At 32.5% G+C, this 19,801-nt stretch overlaps 2 protein-coding genes across 2 annotated transcripts; one reads left to right on the plus strand and one right to left on the minus strand.

Annotated features, from left to right (window-relative positions):
- Positions 1-11,750: 11,750 nt before the first annotated feature.
- On the minus strand, positions 11,751-12,773 carry LOC150109928 (uncharacterized). Its single transcript, XM_090399225.1, has one exon. The coding sequence runs from the start codon at positions 12,771-12,773 to the stop codon at positions 11,751-11,753; it is 1,023 nt and encodes a 340-aa protein (XP_090255351.1).
- Positions 12,774-18,576: 5,803 nt separating this feature from the next.
- Positions 18,577-19,593, plus strand: LOC150109929 (uncharacterized). Its single transcript, XM_090399297.1, has one exon. It carries the CDS (start codon positions 18,577-18,579, stop codon positions 19,591-19,593), a length of 1,017 nt encoding a protein of 338 aa, XP_090255423.1.
- Positions 19,594-19,801: the final 208 nt, after the last annotated feature.

The raw sequence follows: 19,801 nt of genomic DNA on the forward strand, positions 1-19,801 counted from the left end.
CCAGTTGTGTAAGAGATGTTCTCTCACTTCATGTGGTACTTTCTTCAGTTGATCCGTAATAATTAGATCTTTTAACCCTTCAAAATCCTTGATATCAAGGCCACCAATCCACTTCGAAATAATTAGTTATTTCATAACAGGAATCCCTCCAAGAGTTTTCAGCAACCTTTTGGTGCATCACAAACTTTTTTCTGAAACTTTCAGGATTCAGTTTAAATCTCTTTAGTAGAATTGTTTTAATATATTCATAATCTTCGCAATTTTCTTCTGACTCTCTACCAATTATTTGGACAATCTGAAATGGTAACAAAGTCAAGAGACATGATATCGAGTCTTTAACATCTATTTTGGTTCTCTTAGCTTGTCTTTCAAACAGGGATAGGTATATCACAATGTCATCCTCTTGTAATCTAAACCTAGGCATTAGCTTAATTAGTTCAAGACAATATGGTTTATTGTCACTGGATACTGGAGTTGAGGTTGGTTGAACACACGCTTCAATTTCCAGTTTCTTCAACTCGAACTCCATTTGTTCTCTTTTCTGTTGGGTTCCCAATTCATCTTTCTGGCATTGGGCTTCTAGTTCTTCTTTCTGCCATTGAGCTTCTAATTCTTCTTTTTCTTCTTCTAATTCTTCCTAGAGTCTGGTACTAATAATCGTCTCCAACATCCCTTTAACAAATTCTTCTTCATAAAATTTACTTCCCGTAATAATCATTTTAAGATCTATCACTTTCATTTCAACAGTTGGCTTCTCTCGCAATTCTTCAGCCAATTTACGTAAATCTTCCTTTCTACCTTTGGTTAAATAGGCCATGGTGCTTAACAACAACTCTCTTTACTGATAAAAAAATCACCCTTTAAAAAAGAATCAATTGCAATTTTTTTTAAATGCCCAAAAAGAGATGTATATATTTGGCGATAATGGGACACATAATTAAATTCAACATATCATTTGTAAACATAGATAAATCTTACAATGTTATCAGATAAAACTTCAACTACACAATTTACTACAGTTTCAAATACACAAAAACAAAAACAAAACAAAAAAACAGTTTCGATTTTACACCACTACTATGTAATAACTTAAATCTCGAAACAGAACTATCAAAACAGTATGCAAAAATGAACTATGATAACACTGTCGTGGTCTTTCTCTGGCGAGATATCAAAAGTACTGACTGTTCCAAGATGGAACAAACATGCAAAACAGGACAAATTGGTAAATGCAGAACAGAACAAAATAAATTTAAAATGAAAAAAAAAAACAACTATTCTGATTATCTGGGACGAAAATATAGCTTGAACACTGGTGTGTTTTTCTTTTATCCAAACTACTGTACTACTGTTCCAGGATGGAACAAAACTTGAATACTGATGTATTCTTTCTCTGGAGAGAAATCAAGCTCCTACTGTTCCAGGATGGAACAAACTCCGACCTTTATTGACATAAAATACATAGCAGCTCATTACAAACGGATAAAAATAAAAACAAAACATATACATTCACAACTAAACGTCGCCATACATACAGAGCATGCACACATCACACTGTTCTTTATCAAAAACAAAACAAAAACCAAAACTACAATGTTTTTCTTCTCTCCTTCTCACCGATGCTCCCTCTGCAAATAACAAATGATGTCAGCCGCGCCTCCTCGCTGCCATTGCAGAGTTTTGAAGAGAACTCTCAAGCATTCATTACAAAAGTCCTTACAGACATTTATGAACAATTTACAAAAACTGCTTGTGTATGTTTGGTGACCAAAGAATACACAGAATGTTTAGTGAGGCATGGTGTCATTTCCAGACTGATGCAATACCAAATGTATAGAGCTGTGCTTACCATGGTATTGGTTTTAAAAACTCTTTTGTGTGACCAGCTATTTTGATGTAATATAACCAAGAGAGTGACAAAAAAGCGAGTAACAAAAATTTAATTCATTGAACTCTTTGGAAAATGTTAAGAGTGTAAACTAAATATTGTGAAATATTTTTAGGTAATTACATGTTTTTTCGAATTTTTCTCTGTGAATATACTTGTAAACAGTATTTCAGCAAAATGATATATGCATTTGTAAACTTAAATGAATAAAGATGTTTGCTTTTGTTTTTCCACAGTGAATTTTTTACTAGGTTATTTTGATTAAAAATTGATATTTAAATCAACAACTTTATACCTTAATGCCATTCTGTTTAATTATTGTAAAAATAACACTACTATGAAATTAATGCCTGAAATGTAAAAAAAAAGTGGTAAAAACTAATATCCATGTAATTGATTATTTTAGCAATTGTCTAATGGTACGTACTGACATTGTTTGAGTTATCTGAAAACATTTCGTTCACATAATAGAAAATCTGAACTGTTAGAATTTGGTGAGTTTACAGAGAGACATTAGATAATTTAACCCAAAAACGTGACTTAAACTCTTAAAATTTGGTATAGAAAAATATTTATACTCTCCAGATAACACAAATACAAATTTTACCTTTTCCCACACAAAGTAAGATAAAAACACCAACAGTATATCCAACAGCATGAAAAAACTTGTCGTTGAGTCATCTGTGCAAAGGGTTCATTTTTGAAGTAACAGTAAGGGTAGGGCATAGTAAGGATAAACAGTAATATAAGAAAAATCCATAGAATCGAGTGACTTTGGATTTAACATGAACGTTCATGCACTGCAGCTGTTGTATTGTGTTGTGGTGTTTTGTGTTCAGTAATGTAAAAATAATGGGTGAGCCACAAAATTTTTGAAAGGTTCTTTGTGAAAAGTTCTAATTGTTTACAATTTTGTAACAGATAATTAACATAAATATAAGATCAGACCTAATAATCAGTGAAATAATAATAATTAAATAACTAGTTATTTGTGGTGCCATATGATGTAATCTGAGGCATAATCTGAGAAGAATGAAGGAAAACGAATATGAAAAATTGAGTGTGAAAAATACGAATTTTCAGTTATCATTTGTATAATTGATGTTCAATTTCTTTTGAATAAGACTTCAAATTTATATATATTTTTATATATATAAAAGAAATTTGTATTTCTGATGGAATTATTTTAAGATATGCATTGACAAAATCACCTTGTAATTGGAGTGAATTACCTGAAAGAGTCAAAAAACAGAATTCTTGGTTAATGAAGTATAACCATCAGCTGAAGTGGGCAATTGGTTTACTATCTATGGACAAACAAAGAAATTGAATGATAGAATCAACATGCAAATATCAAATATTGCTGGCCAAAGGAAGAGAAAAATCAAAAACATTAACAAGATTGTGAGAGAGACCTGTTCTTGATTTAAATGAAATTGGATGCCCAAAATGTGAAAACATAAGGTGTACTTTTAAATGCTTTTGGAAGCATAGCAAACGTTTCTGTTCTTTTTATAATGCTCAAAAATATATGTATTGGTTTCAAAATAAATAAAATGTGCCCCTTAATTTTACAGCAGTAACAAATTCCCAGTGATCACAAATGAAAAAACTTTCAGATGATAGTCACATTGTCAAAAACCACATGATGCCAATTCTGCAACCATAGGAAGAATCTTTGAACAACAGCACAAAATTAACAGTAAGCAGATTAAGGATCAAAAAATAAGATTGTATTTTTCACTTTATTTATTTTCTGTATGTTAGATTCAGTAAATACATTGCAAATAAAATTTTCACTCAAATAAAATGTGTAAATTAGAATGAAAAAATTGGGTGTTGTTCATGTGTTATAGAAATTTAAATAAAACTTTTTTTAAAAGAAAGTTTTACTTAAATTTTACTTAAAGAAAGTTTTATTTAAATCTGTAAATGTAGTTAATAGCCAGAGACTTTTTTTTTTTTGAAAACCACTCAGTGAATTAAAAGCTATTTGCTCATTCAAGCCCTCAAATATTTCAAGAAACTGTCAACTCTTGGAAGCAAAAGGAATCGGGTATTAAATTAACCACTCTACCATCCAAGAAGACTATAGATGTCAAAGTTATCATGGATGCGAAGTGCATATTAAAATTGTAATACCATTGATATTACATTTAAACATATGATGGATGCAAAACATACAAGGATGCATATTTGATCCATAACGGCCAGTGAGGTGGTTAATAGCCAGAATTTTAGTGAAGATTTCACCTGAAAACTGACAAGTGTTATTATATCTGTAGATACCTCCAACAGACTAGAAAAAACAGTCGTACTGAAAGTACGACTGTTATAATTTGGTTATTTTACAGAGAGACATTAGATATTAAAAACAAACATGTTACTAAAATTCTTTAAAAAGATTGCTGTAGAAAAAAGGAATCACAGTGTGCAGATAAAATCAAGTGAATCAACATGCATATATCAAATAATACTCTTCATTGGAAGAGAAAAATCAAAAAATATTAATGTACTTAATAGCCAGACCGTTCTTCATTTAAATGATACCAAATGATGAAAACAATATTTGCATGAATTTCAAAACTTTGAAAAAGCTGATGAATTTCTTATTTGTTGTGATTATAAATATTTATTTGAGAGTAAACATTTTTTTCCCTTTCTTTCTGAACTAATTTTAATTTGAAATAAGAATAAATAATTATTTATTTGTATTGGAAAGAATATCTAATATCTAATATATATATATATATATATATATATCCCTCCTGTGAAATGAATGTCGGGCTGAGAGGACAATAGTCAATTGGGACTAACGGAAATGAGTTTTACATAGTTGAACTATGTAAAAACGATAGCTCAACTTGTTTTGAAATGTCACATGGAGAAAAATCTAATTAATTACATGTAAACACCAGTGTCAAATCATACACTATTAACATTAGTGCAAATGTTAAATCAGAAGAATAAGAAAAAAAATACCGTCTTTTTCACTTTATTTAATTTCTCTATGTTATATTCAGTAAATACAATTTGTTAATAATATTAGTCAAATAAAAGGTAACATAGAAATTAACAAAGTATATATTACAGAGCTAATATTCATTTGAAATAATAAGAAATAACTATTTATTTGTTGCACTGGCAAAAGAAGTTTCTAAAAGAAAACGTTTCAGACAGTTCAAAACCTTATTTGTCTCATATCCGTAACTTAAAATTACTAATGCTAAAGAAAAAAATAAATAAATTACAGTTACAGAAATAGGGTAAGAACACAAGGAATCGAAGGTAAAATTAATAGTCAGATTTGTTTTTAAAAAAAAATAAATGTAAGTATTAATTTATCTCATCTCATCTTCCTTATACCCTCTTTTACCTTGCGGTGTCGAGGGTCCATTGATCATCGAACCTCACTCTGTTTACAGGATAAGGTGGTCAGCCTTATGCCCGGGTGTATCCTATGGCCTGTAGTGTTGAGTTTTCAAAGCCAGTTTGTCTGCTTTGCGGGATGAAAAACCCCAGATAAAAAAATTGGGGGAAAACCCTGCTGTCCACGCTCAAGACTGGCTAACTTGGCTATGGCTGATCCTTGAGCTTCTCACGTCACCTACGGGAATCGAACCTAAGACACTCCTTCCTCAGGCATATGGTTACAAAGCGCATAGCCACTAGGCTAACCGCGCGGACTGAGGTACTCTAAACGCCGCTGGATTTTCTGTAATTCCCTGTCGTCTGTCTAATAATGTACTTTAACCAATCTTTCACTTCGCTGTTCTTGTGGTCTTCCGTTTTTTCTCCGTTTTTAGCGCCATTTTACAGCTATATTTAATATTAAAATATCACAATAAAATATGTTATAAAGACACTAAATGCGAAAAAAAACCACGAAAATCTATTCTTATATACTATAAAACACTAATTTTCTAAGAAAAAAACTCACAATAAAAAAAGGTAAAAATCACAAATTTTACACCAGCGTAGAATTGCACCGATCATTGACAATATAACCTCGAACCCAAATACACATTTGTTAATAAATAAATTATTTATCATTATTATTATCTATTTAGTTGTTTTTGATAAATGCGAAGGAAAGAAACTTTTTGCTCGTAATGAATTATGGACTAAATGCAGTTACTTTTTATGTCATGTAATTTACACCATACTTTGCTTGGAACTTAATGCTGCAATATTTAGACACAGAGTGCTAAATTAGATGCGTTGGCACCTTTTGAATAAAGCGGAATCTTCATTAACGTGAGTTTCTAGTTAATTTCAAATTAGAACATAAACTAGTATTGCCTCTTTCTTTGATGAAATCTGTTTAATTAATGAACAAAGTTTTAAAAGAGGAACGGTTGCGCTATTCATTATGTAAATATGCTCCTCCCAAAGAAACGACATATGCTGTTGTTTTGCATACGAAATATTACTATTACTGTTACGTCAAGCGTCACATCAGCATCCGTTTCCAAATTAAAACGCTTCACTTTGCTTCTTCATCCGCATATAGCATATATTGATTAAGTTATTCATATGCATTATAATTTTGGCAAGTGACTTGAATTCTCTCATTCTTATTTTTAAAAATAATTACACACTAAAGTCTTCAGTGAGAAGTTAACCTTGTTTGTTCAACTTGAATAGATCACGTACTTGCTCCATTTTAATTTTTATTCAGCTATTCTGCTATTTCAAAAACGTGATGAACGGTGTCGTATAAAGTGATTTGAAGTAAAAATAGAAAACGATTTCTGTCTAAAAATATCTTCTTACACTTCCTGTTAATAAACATAATTACGTCACGAGCAAAGGATGGTTTTTCTCGGCTTGCGAGGTTGCAAATTACAATACGTACACACTATAGTTTGTACATATTGAAAATTTAAAACATTTCATGTAATTAACGTTTCGATAATTCCTCAGCTAGCAAAACCTACCGCCACTAGTGAGGGACGAGTACTTGTCGAGCCCTGGCCATGATCTTCTGGTAATATAATCTTGGAAGCAATGTTGTGTCCAAGATTTACTACAGTCAGAAGTGATATAAATTACATACTACTTCTCTTAATAAATCAAAATGTTTTACGTTTATAACAGTGAGCAATTTAAAACTAACATGTAGTCAAATCGATGAATTTTTCAAAGTCCCCCCCCCCCCACTTTTCCCCATCTGTACCAAACTTGGGTTTTAAATTTTACATATTAAAGTCGCCCGTATAAGACTAATGATACCAATATCAGAATTTAAAGCCATGAGATGGGCAGTTACTACCATGCTCTCTCTCTCTCTCTCTCTCTCTCTCTCTCTCTCTCTTTCTCGAAAAGACTTGATTCATTGATAGTTTGAGCATTATCAGTGAAGGCTTCAAGGATGAAGAATGACACCGTAAATAATGTCTTCAAAAAATAGTGATAAAGAAGTTCCACCTATTCTTTCGAGAATAACATGAGCTAGCGCAGGCATGTCAAACTCGTTTACCTCCAAGGGCCAAATTAAGAATTACACATCAAGCTGCGGGCCGCAACAGAAAAAAAAAATCACAAGATAAAGACGAAATAGATTTTTCAATATTAACATTGAAAGAGTATATAAGTATATAATACAACCATGTTACAAAAATACATATAAAATATAACGTTTACATATTTAAATAAAATTATACATATCAGTTTTTTGAAGAAACTTGACAACGTTTTTCATTAACGAAATCTTCAAATTTTGCTTGAATTTGTTGAGCTGTAATTAATTTCAATATTGGTTGCACATGCTGGTCTGTTAAACTTGTTCTTTCCGCAGTTTTATTATTCTTTAAGGTTGAAAATAGCTGTTCGCATAAATATGTGCTAGCGAACATAGATAAAATACGCCTATTTGCACATAACACATTGGAGTATCGATCGACTGATAAATTATCTTCTTCTCCCATAGTCCTAAATGAACCGTTGGGTCATTCATGGCTGGTAGGTGATACTCTTTGCTAGCCTCCTCCACTCGTCTCGGTCTCTTGTTCTTGATGTCAGTTGAGAAAGGGAGGAATTTGTCCTTTTGATGTTATCAGTCCATTTTAATCGAGGTCGGCCCCTAACCCTTGATCCCGGAACGATTCCTTCTAGGGTTTGCTTTGGAATGCCATTAGCCCTCTTCACATATCCGAACCATTTCATCTGTCTTCTTCTGATGACTGTCAGAATATTTTCCCTTTTTCTCCCATCTATTGAGTCAATCAGTTTTCGGACATTTTCATTGGTTTCGTGCGCGGTATAGGGTATTCTCGAAAGTCTTCTGTAAGTTTTCATTTCGAAAGACAGGAGTCTCCTCTCATCTTCCTTCAATAAAGTCCAGGCCTCACAACCATACAAAAGGACAGAATTCACCAAGGTGTCAGTTAGTCTTAGTCTGGTTGTGATTGCTATTCTGTTATCTTCCCACAATGGTTTTAACTTCTGTAGGGCCACGGTTGCATTAGCAATTCGGTATTTAATGTTCAGTTTTTGAACGACCATCTTGACACAACGTGCTTCCTAGATAAGTGAACTTCTTTACATTCTCAATTTGCTTATTGCCAATTTGTATCTTTAAGAATTCAATGTCTAATTTTGAGGTTATCATTGTTTTTGTTTTTTGTAGGTTTATGTACTGTATAATCCACATTTTTTTAATGTTCCGAAAACACGGCTGGTTATCTCTTGTAATTCTTCTTCACTTTCTGCCAGAAGATCGATATCGTCAGCGAAACGTAAGTTATTTATTCTTAGTCCGCCAACTGCTATTCCAGTGTCATATTCATAAAGAGCTTCATCTATGACATATTCCAGAAAACAATTAAAAAGAAGAGGGGACAAGATGCATCCCTGTCTTACCCCCCGTTCTGCCCGGAACGGTTCACTGCTGTAATTTTTAATTTCAATTCTCATATCAGATGAGGAATAAAGAGATTTAATAATCCTAATGATTTTCTTGTCAATACCATAATGCTCTAAAATTTTCCATAGTGCCTCGTGCCATAGTGAGTCAAAAGCTTTTTGAAGGTCTAAGAAGTTGTGACAGATTATTTTGTTATGTTCTATGTATTTTTCGCCTTGTATGTGTATTGTAAAAATATGGTCGATTGTACTTCTGGACTTCCGGAAACCTGCTTGTTCATCTGATAGTCTGCTTTCTATTTTCTTTTCGATTCTTGACAATAGTATTTTTAACAGGATTTTGCTTGGATGACTAATAAGGCTTATTGTTCTATAGTTGCTACATTTATTGCTGTTTCCCTTTTTTAGGAATAGGTACAAGGACAGAAGTCCGCCAATCAGAAGGCCAAGTCTCTGTGTTCCATACGTCCTGGAATAAATTTAGCAAGGTGTCTATGATGATGTCACCTCCTTCGCGTATCAGTTCCACTGTGACACCATCACTTCCCGGTGATTTTCCAATTTTTGAGGAGCACATTTATTGCTGTTTCGTCATTATAGAACTTTGGAATTCCAACATTCATATATTTTTGTTTTAATACGAAGTCACACTGAATTTCGATTAATTCCAACTGTAAATTGTCATCAACAGTTTCAACATCAATCAACAGAGAAGAAGTAAATAGGTGAAACTGATTTTCATATTCCTTAAAATCTAAAAATCTTCTTTCGAATTCATTTTTTAATAACTTAATTTGATTGGCATATTCTGAAAATTTCAATTTCGGTAATTTTTGTAATAATGATTGAGAACATTCAAAATGAGATAAATTTGGCAAAAACAAATTCTTTTTGAATTTGTTTTTGCCAAAGTAATAATTTCTGTTTGAAAATGTAAATATTGTCAAATAACATGGTAACTACTTGATGTTTTTTGCCTTGTAGCTTACGATTAAGTTGACTAAGGTGACTTGTAATGTCACATGAAAAAGCCAGGTCCTTTATCAATTGATCATTTTTTAATATTTCACATTCATAATTTTTCGATTCTAAAAAAAATGGTAATTTCGTCCAGCAATTCGAAGAATCGCTTTAAAACGTTATGACTAGAAAGCCAAAATTTCTGTATAATAAAGGTAGATCGTTATATTCACTTTCTCTATCTTCTAGAAAGTTACTAAATTGAATGATTAAGCCCACGTGAACGAATATAATTTACAATTTTACTGACATTTTTTAGGACATGTCCAATATTTAAAACTTTGGAGCATAGTGTTTGCTGATGAATAATGCAGTGAAAATGTTGAAAATTATTATTACCTTGTTCTTTACATTTTTCTTTTAAATTTGTAACAACACCAGTCGTGGCAAGAGCACCATGCAAAACAAACTAGCTTTTCTAACAGTAAATTGTATTCATTCAAAACTTCCATAAGGGCGTCAAAAATATTAACTCCAGTGGTTGTATCGTGCATAGGAATAATTTCTAGAAGTTCTTCACTTACTTTTAAGTTCATATCACATCCACGAATAAAAACAGCCAGCTGAGCGATATCCTTACATCTGTACTTTCGTCAATTGCAAGGGAATAGGTGTCTGAAATGTTGGAATTATTGATTTTAGTTGATTCCTTAAGTTCCGGGCTATATCATCAATTCTGCTAGCTATGGTATTTCGAGATAGCTTATATTTTTAAATTTCTTTAATTGATCAGGACACAACACTTCAACTGCTTTAATAACACATTCTCGAATAAATTCCCCTTCAGTGAATGGTTTCGACTTGCTTGCAATTAAATGTGATAACAAATAACTGATTTTTACCTTAGCTCTATTATCTTCAATAGGTTTGGTAAATACACTTTGTTGATTTTGAGTCAACTTTAATTCTGACAATTTATCTTCACGAAGTTTCACAACATATTTGTCATAGTTTTCTTTACGATTTGTATCGTAAAGAATATAATATGCTTAATATTATATTCTTTGCAAACTGCAATAAGAGTTTCTATATATCAAGCATATTTTTTTTTTTTTTTTACCTCGAATACAATAATATTGTAAGTCTCATTTTTCTTGAAATCTACGATGTTCTTCAATTAATCGTTTTTTACTCATACTGGTTGAAGGTTTCGACATTATTTTTATCAATTCTTTATTAATTATAAAGAAAACACTACACTTTCTTACGACTTGAAAATTGCTAATGGCTAGCCTCCGATTGCTGTGGCCAGCGGATGTAGCCGCGTACATAGACTTGCTCGTTAAAATTCGATATTTATGCAGTGGTGTAACGAGACTTTTTGAAATGACAAATAGAACATTATATCCTTTAGAAATTGCAGAGTAGTTTTGCGTATAAAATACTCTTAAGTGGAAATGTTCTTTATTAAATATGTTTACTTAATTCGGTGTTGTCAAAAGTTAAATAACCATATTGGTTACAAAGTTTGGCAGGTCGCATGTTACTTGTCGACGAGCCTCATGCGGCCCGCTGGTCGCGTGCTTGACATGTCTGAGCTAGAGGATTCAAGGTCATGAACGTTTTCCATATCTGACACTTCTAGTATCTGCTATTTTTTGTTTATATATATATATATATATATATATATGTGTGTGTGTGTGTGTGTGTGTGTGCGTGCGTGCGTGTTGGAACTTATGTTGTTTTACCAACAACTATGATTTTTTTTTTTTTTTTTTGTTTTCATCTAATATTTCACATTGACACAAATGGATATTATTATGGATGTGAATTCTAAGTATCGCTACTGGGTATGAATTGTTATTGGAATTTACAATTAAGTTAATAAAACAACTTCTTCTTTTTGTTAATTACAAAACATAAGGGTTTTTTTAAAAAGAGCAAATTGCTCTTTTTTATGTTTTTAAAATATAATCAGCTACTTCAATTTTGTATACAAGGACTATTGGATGGATAAAAAAAAATAGTGTACGGCTTAGTTCTCCAGAAGGTCAAGGTATCTCCGAACACATGGAGGTAGTGGAAGTGTCTGAATACCATCTGGAAGTTGCCAGTTTTCATTCAGTAAGTGTCTTATGACACACCTGCAAAGATGGACTAGCTTGGATGGTTTTAGGCATTGCTGTTTCAGTAGGGGTATCCATTTAAAAGATTTGTTAAGCACATTCAAGGCAGAGAAATCCCAGTGAGGCTTGTGCATCGTCCACTCACGAAGAAATTTGCGATTAATGACATTTTGTAAAGTTCCGAGATCCAACTGAGGTATAACACATAGAAGATATTCAGCACAGGTGATTCTATCCTTGAAATGCTTCTGGTGTTCTACTTGCAGGTTACTTCCATCACTAAGGATGTGCTGTTCTATACATTCCAAAATATAGAACCATTCTAAATCTCTCGAGTTGCCATTATAAAAGTTCGTATGAAACTTATGTCCAAGTCTCAGAAATAGTAATGTGAGCTTAGGTTTAAAGGGAACTACACCATACCGAAACAAACAGCGCATTCCCAGACAGATGACATTAATAAATCGCCTATTTTGTTTAAATATCAACCTGTTTGCGTTGGCAGCACGATGAAAATAGCCAACAGGGGATTCTGGTGCTTTTCTACTGTTAGGTATGTCTCTTTCCTGCCACTTCCATAACGGATCTATTAGCTCGGGATAGTGGATCTCCTGGTTGATAAGTCCTTGGAAACGGTCACAGCGATATAAACATCGTAAAACATCGCCTACGAGACGCATATCACTGATATTCTTCCAGAAGCACACTTTGGCAATGGAGTAAATTCTTTTTTGTAATTCAGAATCATCGTATTCGATACGCGTTTCCGTCTTAAATCTATTGTACAAATGGATAACAGTTCGGATGTTTTGTTCGTCTGTCTCTGTTGGTGATTCTTCACTGTCTTCGGAATTTAGAAGTTCCTGAACGGTTAATCGAATTTCTTCTTCTAAACGTGCAGAGGGAATACGGGACAACTGTAGCTGATCCATTTTATTACGGCATCTGAATAAATTTCATTTCGATCACTTACATCTGGTCCATTGTTGCATGATAATATACATTTTTTTAACAATGTTTAATTGTTATGATAATTTTCATATTATATTCTGTGTAATATGAAGATAAATATGGTTTACTAATGTTTTCTTTTCTATATAGAAGATACTGTGTGTCTTTGGGAATTATTTTAAGAAACTGATAAAAAAATTCAGTGTTTCTGAATGGCTTGCGAACGCAAAATATTTTATGTTAAACTTTGAAAATTATGATTCTATTTATAATTTTCAAGGCTTTTTAAGATGCTTTTAACCAAGATTTGCTTGTAATTAAATTAACAGGTTATTTTTTTGTTATTCATTTCCTGTTATTTTAAACAAATTTTGGCGAATCAGCCATTATATGTTGGAAAAACTGTAGTAATTTAGCCGACGTAAATGAGTCACTGCTCATAAAACATGTTCGGCGAATGAACATAAAATTTCTTTTTGCAAAATCCTGAAAAAAAAAAAAAAAAAAAGACACACGCAATTAACAAATATAATACATTCGTCATATCTTTAGTTTCTTAGGCGATAATTCCAACAACCCAAAGAAGCATTTCGAAAACTAATGAACCAATTTTGATTAAACTAAACATTCAAGAACTTTGAGGGAAATTTGTAGAGCCTTCGTAATATAGTCGGTAGTAGATAGATAGAATTAATCGTCCTATCATGGACAGTTAATTCAATACCGAGCTAAGATCCTTGTTCGTGAAAGGCTGTTAAGCTTTGGGAAGACGATGGAAGACAAATTTGTTCAACACTTTTAAGTTTTCTTAAACTCAAAGAATAGTAACGTATTTTTCCATAAGAAACCAATATATGTTTTTTTTTTTTACTGCACAAGTCCAGTAAAGTGGAGTGGAGTAATTTTAATCTACTCTTTGGGATTTAATTGTATCCAGCGCTTATTTCCTCGCAGTAATTTTACTGCTTTTTTTGTTTATTCAGTAACTGCCATTGAATAACATAATATCACGAATTTTAGCGTACAGTGGACTTTTAAAGCTATTTACTGGCAATGTAATTGACAAAATTACATTAATCTGTTTATTAAATATTTTCAGATGATATTGATGATGATGATAGGCACTGTAATCATTTTAATACTAAGTCGATAAGAGTTTGTGTTTTTAGTAAAATCAAATTTTCTTTAGTGATATTATTTGAAGAGCAGAAACTACAACAGTTGGGGAAAAAATAAGCTAGCATCGTTCTCTTCTAAACATGAATTCCCTTTTCACCACTCAACTATATTCTAGTCCAGTCACTAAGATAGTTATTTACGTGATATCTTCAACAGTATTGCCCTAAACGATCGCCTATGGAAGAGATTAAAAACAGTCACCCAATAACATTCAACTACAAACATTTTGCAAAAACATAATAAACCAACTAACAATTAAAATTCGGAAAACAAAATAAGGCACTACTGCTACTTTCAATTTTTGAGTTTAATTTCCAGTATACAGCAAATATGTACCATACTTAGCAAATTACAAAAAAAAAAAAAAAAAAAAAAAGAAAGAAAGAAACTCGCAGAATTATCCGATTACTATTCCTTCAGAAACAACAAAAATGGACTAAAATTTAAATAATAATAATAATAAATACAACGAGGCACAACACAACATAAATGATTAATAAATTAATCTTTTTTTTTTTCCCTTTTCGTTCTATGAATCCTTAACTTGCTCTGCGATATTTTTACCTCAAAATAAACCTATACTTTTACAAAATAAACCTATACTAATCCGGCGTTTAGTAAGGTGGATATCACAGACCTCCCCCCCCACGAATATCGGCGTTAGATCACAGTGCATTTGTTTTGTGTAATGATAATTGAAAAAATATATTCTTTTCATATTTTGAACAGTGGCACTCGTCATAATTCAGCCTTGTATCTATAATAAATAAATAATTATATGTTATTTTAACAAAATGAAATAAGATTTACAAAAAATAGTTCACCACGCACACGCACCAATAATAAACGTTTCATATCTCACAGAAATAAGGCGCTTGAGCATACTAAAAATACACTGCCGTTTGAGCAGTTACAGTTGGGAATGACGTAACGTGCAATGACCAGCGCAAACGAATATCGGCGTTAGATCGCAGTGTATTTGTTTCGTAATCTAAAGCGTTAATCGAACAATTCCAATTATTAACTATTCAATCAATGTCAAAACATAAGCTGTAACCTTTAACATGTACTGCATTTATATAATGTTGTAAGCATTATTATTATTTATAAACACAAACAAAATTTAATTTTTTCATTTTTTCCTTAGGGTGCTGCAGTGTCCAGTGCTTATGTACAGGCCGCCACTGCCCCTGACGTAACCCACTACTCGACGCCATATACGACAGGCTGTTGCGTCCAAGCAATTTTAGTATGCTGGGGTCCACCAGACCATACCTTACCAAAATTGTGACTATATTTACATCCGAAACGTAAGTTGTTTTTATGTATATTCTACTAAAATATTATCGTTACTGCTGTGTCTTCTATATTTTTACATACCAACTACAGCAACCCCTCGATTAGTGCGCCTAATGCGTTCTTTAAAACAGGCGCACTAATCGAATACAATAGCGTATGGGAAAATGTATAATTCATTCTTCAGATTTCTTTTTTGAAGCTTAATTTTTTTATAATAAAATAAAATTAAGACAATAAAACATATTCAGAATATAAATTTAATTATTCTGCTTCTTAACAAAGAATTTGGCTAACGTAGTTTGGCGGGCATTTTGTTTCCTTTTTTTTTTTTTTTTCCATACAACCAACGGTATGGCCCTATTGCCTCTTCTACTCTTCTGCAAATTTTACTGTTTTTCTCTTCATCAGGGTCAGCCTCTAACCATTGCTGCTTAAAAACTTCGATTGTACGAAAAATATTTTCAAATTGCTTCCATGAAATCTCTTTTGGCTGACTATCAGTGGTTAAATTTTCTTCATATTCTTCAGGATCTTCCCGCTGTGCATTTAAATTTAGCAGGTCGAAAGCACTCAATTCTTCAGAATGAGATTTAATTAACTCTTGGATTATCATTGAAGGGCAGAAAGAAATGAAGGACGTACGAATTGGTCGCCAGCACGCGAAATCACGTGCTTTATAGATAAAATTTCCCAACTGTTATACAAGCCAAATAGTTACCACTTTAAAAACTACGATCATACAAGAGAAGTTAATTTTCCGACGTGTAATAATAAACAACTCATCCCAGAAGACGGATTGATTACCCTATTATCGGAATGGATTCTCCTTTTTGTGACATGCGCAGAAGTGTCGAAAGGTCTCGAATCTGTGGGCGTACTATAGCAGACGACATAAATTTTGGTGGTAAAAATTTGGAACATAGTATACATAAGTGTACATGGAAGTAGTATAGTATGCCATTAAAAATAACTTTGTAAAATATTTTAAATCGGTAACTAAATTATTTCATTCTGGTGAGTGATTTTTTAAAATAGGCATAAAATGTATAGATAATTTTTTTTTTTAAATCTGTAACATTTATATTTAAGATGTAGGCGCATTAATCGAATTTTAGAGGCGCACTAATTCAATTTGGGTATCGAAAAAAAATGACGCACACTAATCGAAAACGCACTAATCGAGGGATTACTGTATAAACAAATACGTTTTCGTAAATATTTAGAGGGTATTTTGAAAATAATATATTTTTTTTACCAGATGAGTTACGAGCAGGAAGAACAGAGGTTACTTCAACTTATAGATGATGCTTTGACAGACGAGGAGCCATTTAGCCGAGATGATGATAGCGTAATTGGTTTAGAATTAGTAACCATGAGTCTGATACAGAACAAGACTAATGAGAATCTTCATAGTCTTGTTCTTCAGAGGAAGAATCCTCTGAAGAACAAGACTATGAAGAATCTTCAGAGGAAGAATCCACTAATATTGATTATGGATTTCTGTAATACACGTCAATATTTGGATGGGTCTGTGGGACCCCACCTTACCACTTTTGTTACATTTTCCCATCTCACCAGCGCCGGACTAAACCTATACCTGTAGTTTGGGACGCCTTTCACACTTCAATTGTTTGAAAGTGGTCTCGTCATCCCCTTTATCAAGGTTTGAATCGAAAAGTAGATGCACTGCGAAATTTTTTACTTTTCATACTGCAGTGCAGCACGAATTAGAATATTTCGTTATTTGTCTAAAACAGTCAAAAAAAAGAATGTCTTCGAGATTTTGAAAGCTGCTTATGCACTGAAACCTTCGAATAACATTACAGGGATTACTACTGACAGCAAGGGCTGGGGGCGCGATTAAAAACTAAAATATATTTTTTATTTTAAATAAAATTAAAAATTTCATATAAAATATAAAATAAAATTATATATTTGACATTTTTTAAAAATTTTTTTAAAATAGTACAAAAGATTTTAAACATATTATAAGTTTTAGAAGAGCACCTTTTATTTTTAATCATACAACTTTTAGAGTTCCCTGAGTTCTTTCGCTTGTCAATGAATACATAATGTAATTTATTATTTATTATATTAGTTAAACTCTCTGTGAATATAAACTGGGTTTAACTGGTCGGAGGTTTTATTGTAAAGTAATATTAATTAAACTCCATATAAATATAAATATAAACTGGGTTTTACTGTCGGAGGTTTTATTGTAAAGTAATAGCTTACTAGTTTCGCCGACTTGACTGTTAGCTTCGTCTGGGCATACAAGGTGACAAAACAGCTTAAAAAAGATCAAAACACAACCTAAGGATATCAGGTTAAAACATAAACAAATGTTAAATATTATCTAAATTCAAATAAAATGGTATCTGATATCCTTAGCTTGTGTTTTGATCTTTTTAAGCTGATATCCTTAGCTTGTTTTTTTTATCTTTTTTTTTATAAAATGTTTGGTCACCTTGAATACTCAGACGAAGCCAACAGTCAAGTCCGCGAAACTAGTAGGCGATTACTTCACAATAAAATCCTCCGACTAGTTAAACCCAGTTTCTATGTGTTTTGTATATAATCAGTGGTCGAAAAGAATATTACAGTAATTTATTATTATTTTTTATAACTTGTATAATTGCGCGGTTCAAGTGATGAAAATGTTCGCTAGGAAAATTATTCCAAAAATGAAGTGCGTCTGTCTCCATCGTGGGAAATTTTTACTTAGAACGAGTCGTTATGGAATTATCCTCTGGAAATTGAATATTAAAAAAGGTCGTGACGATGCTGCCATATTTAGGGCGCTACACTCAACAGCGATATTCGTACCCTCAACACTCTTTGCCATTCCCAATGTCTTCATCAATTCTTAAACATGTTTTGTCATTTTACTGACCTTAGAAGATTAGAATTAAAATCCAAAAGCAAAACTTTGAAAAACTTGAAAACAAAAATTCATTCTTTCATCAGAACTTCTAAGAAATAGTTCTAAATGATGAATCACAATAGAATCGAATTGAGCGTTTTTGTGCAGCTCTTCTTCAGTATACTTGGTGATGGACAGAAAGCTGTAAATGTTATCCGAGAAAATATAACATATTAATATGTTTTTATAGAATAAAAAAATAGAGTAAAAACTCTGGCTACAAATGTCAAAATATCCCGAGATAAAGAATTATTAGAATAGCATTGTTGACGAAATCGTTTCTCAACAATTGAAATAATAAGTATTTGACAATTAACAAATCAAACACTGAACACCTAATAAACAGAATAAAATTCGAAAATACTGCTTATATTGGCCAAAAGATGGATCAACCTTTAAGTAATAATTGCTCTTACGATGTTATTCAATACTTCCAAATGGAAATTCGATCTGTTTTAAACGCAGTTCGATATCTTCAAGAAAGAGAAAATCCTCAAACTAACATTGAACTAAAAATACGAAATATATTGGATTTGTATTACGATTGGAACAAAAATACCCGTTCCAAATTCCAGAAAGACAAAACAGAATTCCTGAACAGGCTTCTTAAAGCATGCTATTGGAGGAAAATTTCTGATACGAGTCTAGTGAGCAAAATTCTCATGTGTATCCACGAGCATGATCAGTTCCAGATGTTGTACAGTGAGTTACTCTACTGTCCCCGAATGGTAGACCTCTCTTGGGGACATTTCGAAAGCGTGCCTTATGATATTACGATCTTAGAGTCTGCTTTCCTGTACATTCACCAGGCTGCTAACGAAAACAGGTTAATATTTGGTAGCAGTCATCAACGATTTATTGATGTGATTTTCTTTCGAGTCGACAGGTTTCTGGCTCTCATCCTCTGCTCTAACCCCGATGTACTACTGTTGCTATCGCGATTGGTAGGTAGATTACCCGCAGTTGTAGATTCTCACTGGTCATATCCTAAGATCTTGGTGGCTGGTGTATACATCAGCTTGTCCAAACTCATCTCCAGCGAGGCCAGTAATGGTAACGATAGAGAAAAAGAGATGTTAGAGAAAAGAGTGGCTTGTGTGGAGATTCTCCTGCGTATTGTTCCTCAACTGACTATTCAATCTCTGGAGAACATCATTGACTGCGTCGGTGCATGTGGAAAGGAAATGAGCTTGTATGCATCAGCCCTAAACTTTCTCCAAAGGACCACAAGATGGACTCCTTTACCAAAAGAACGATTTTTGAATCCTTCGCGGTTAATGCATCTTTGTAGATGTGTAATTAGGCTTGCTCTCCATGACAATTGGCAACTCCCAAATGGTATCCAGAAGCTGAATCTTCCAACAATTATTCGCAAGTATGTTGAATTGCAAGAGGATTGAAGCTTTCTGTTCGTTGTGACTCTAAATTCTAACTGTGATCCATGTACTATTGGTTAGGCGTTAATTCCTATTGTAACTTTTAATTCGTTTTCATTAAAATCAATTTTTAATGTTTTTAAAATGTATGTCTAATAATAAAACAGTAGTAAAATTCTTCAATCATTCTTTCTTTAATGACACTCTAATGTTCATTAAACATTCAAGTGCT

This window comes from Typopeltis vanoorti, chromosome 1, assembly GCF_054136105.1.
Source record: "Typopeltis vanoorti isolate ZY-2024b chromosome 1, IOZ_Tvanoo_1.0, whole genome shotgun sequence".
Taxonomy (NCBI): domain Eukaryota; kingdom Metazoa; phylum Arthropoda; class Arachnida; order Uropygi; family Thelyphonidae; genus Typopeltis; species Typopeltis vanoorti.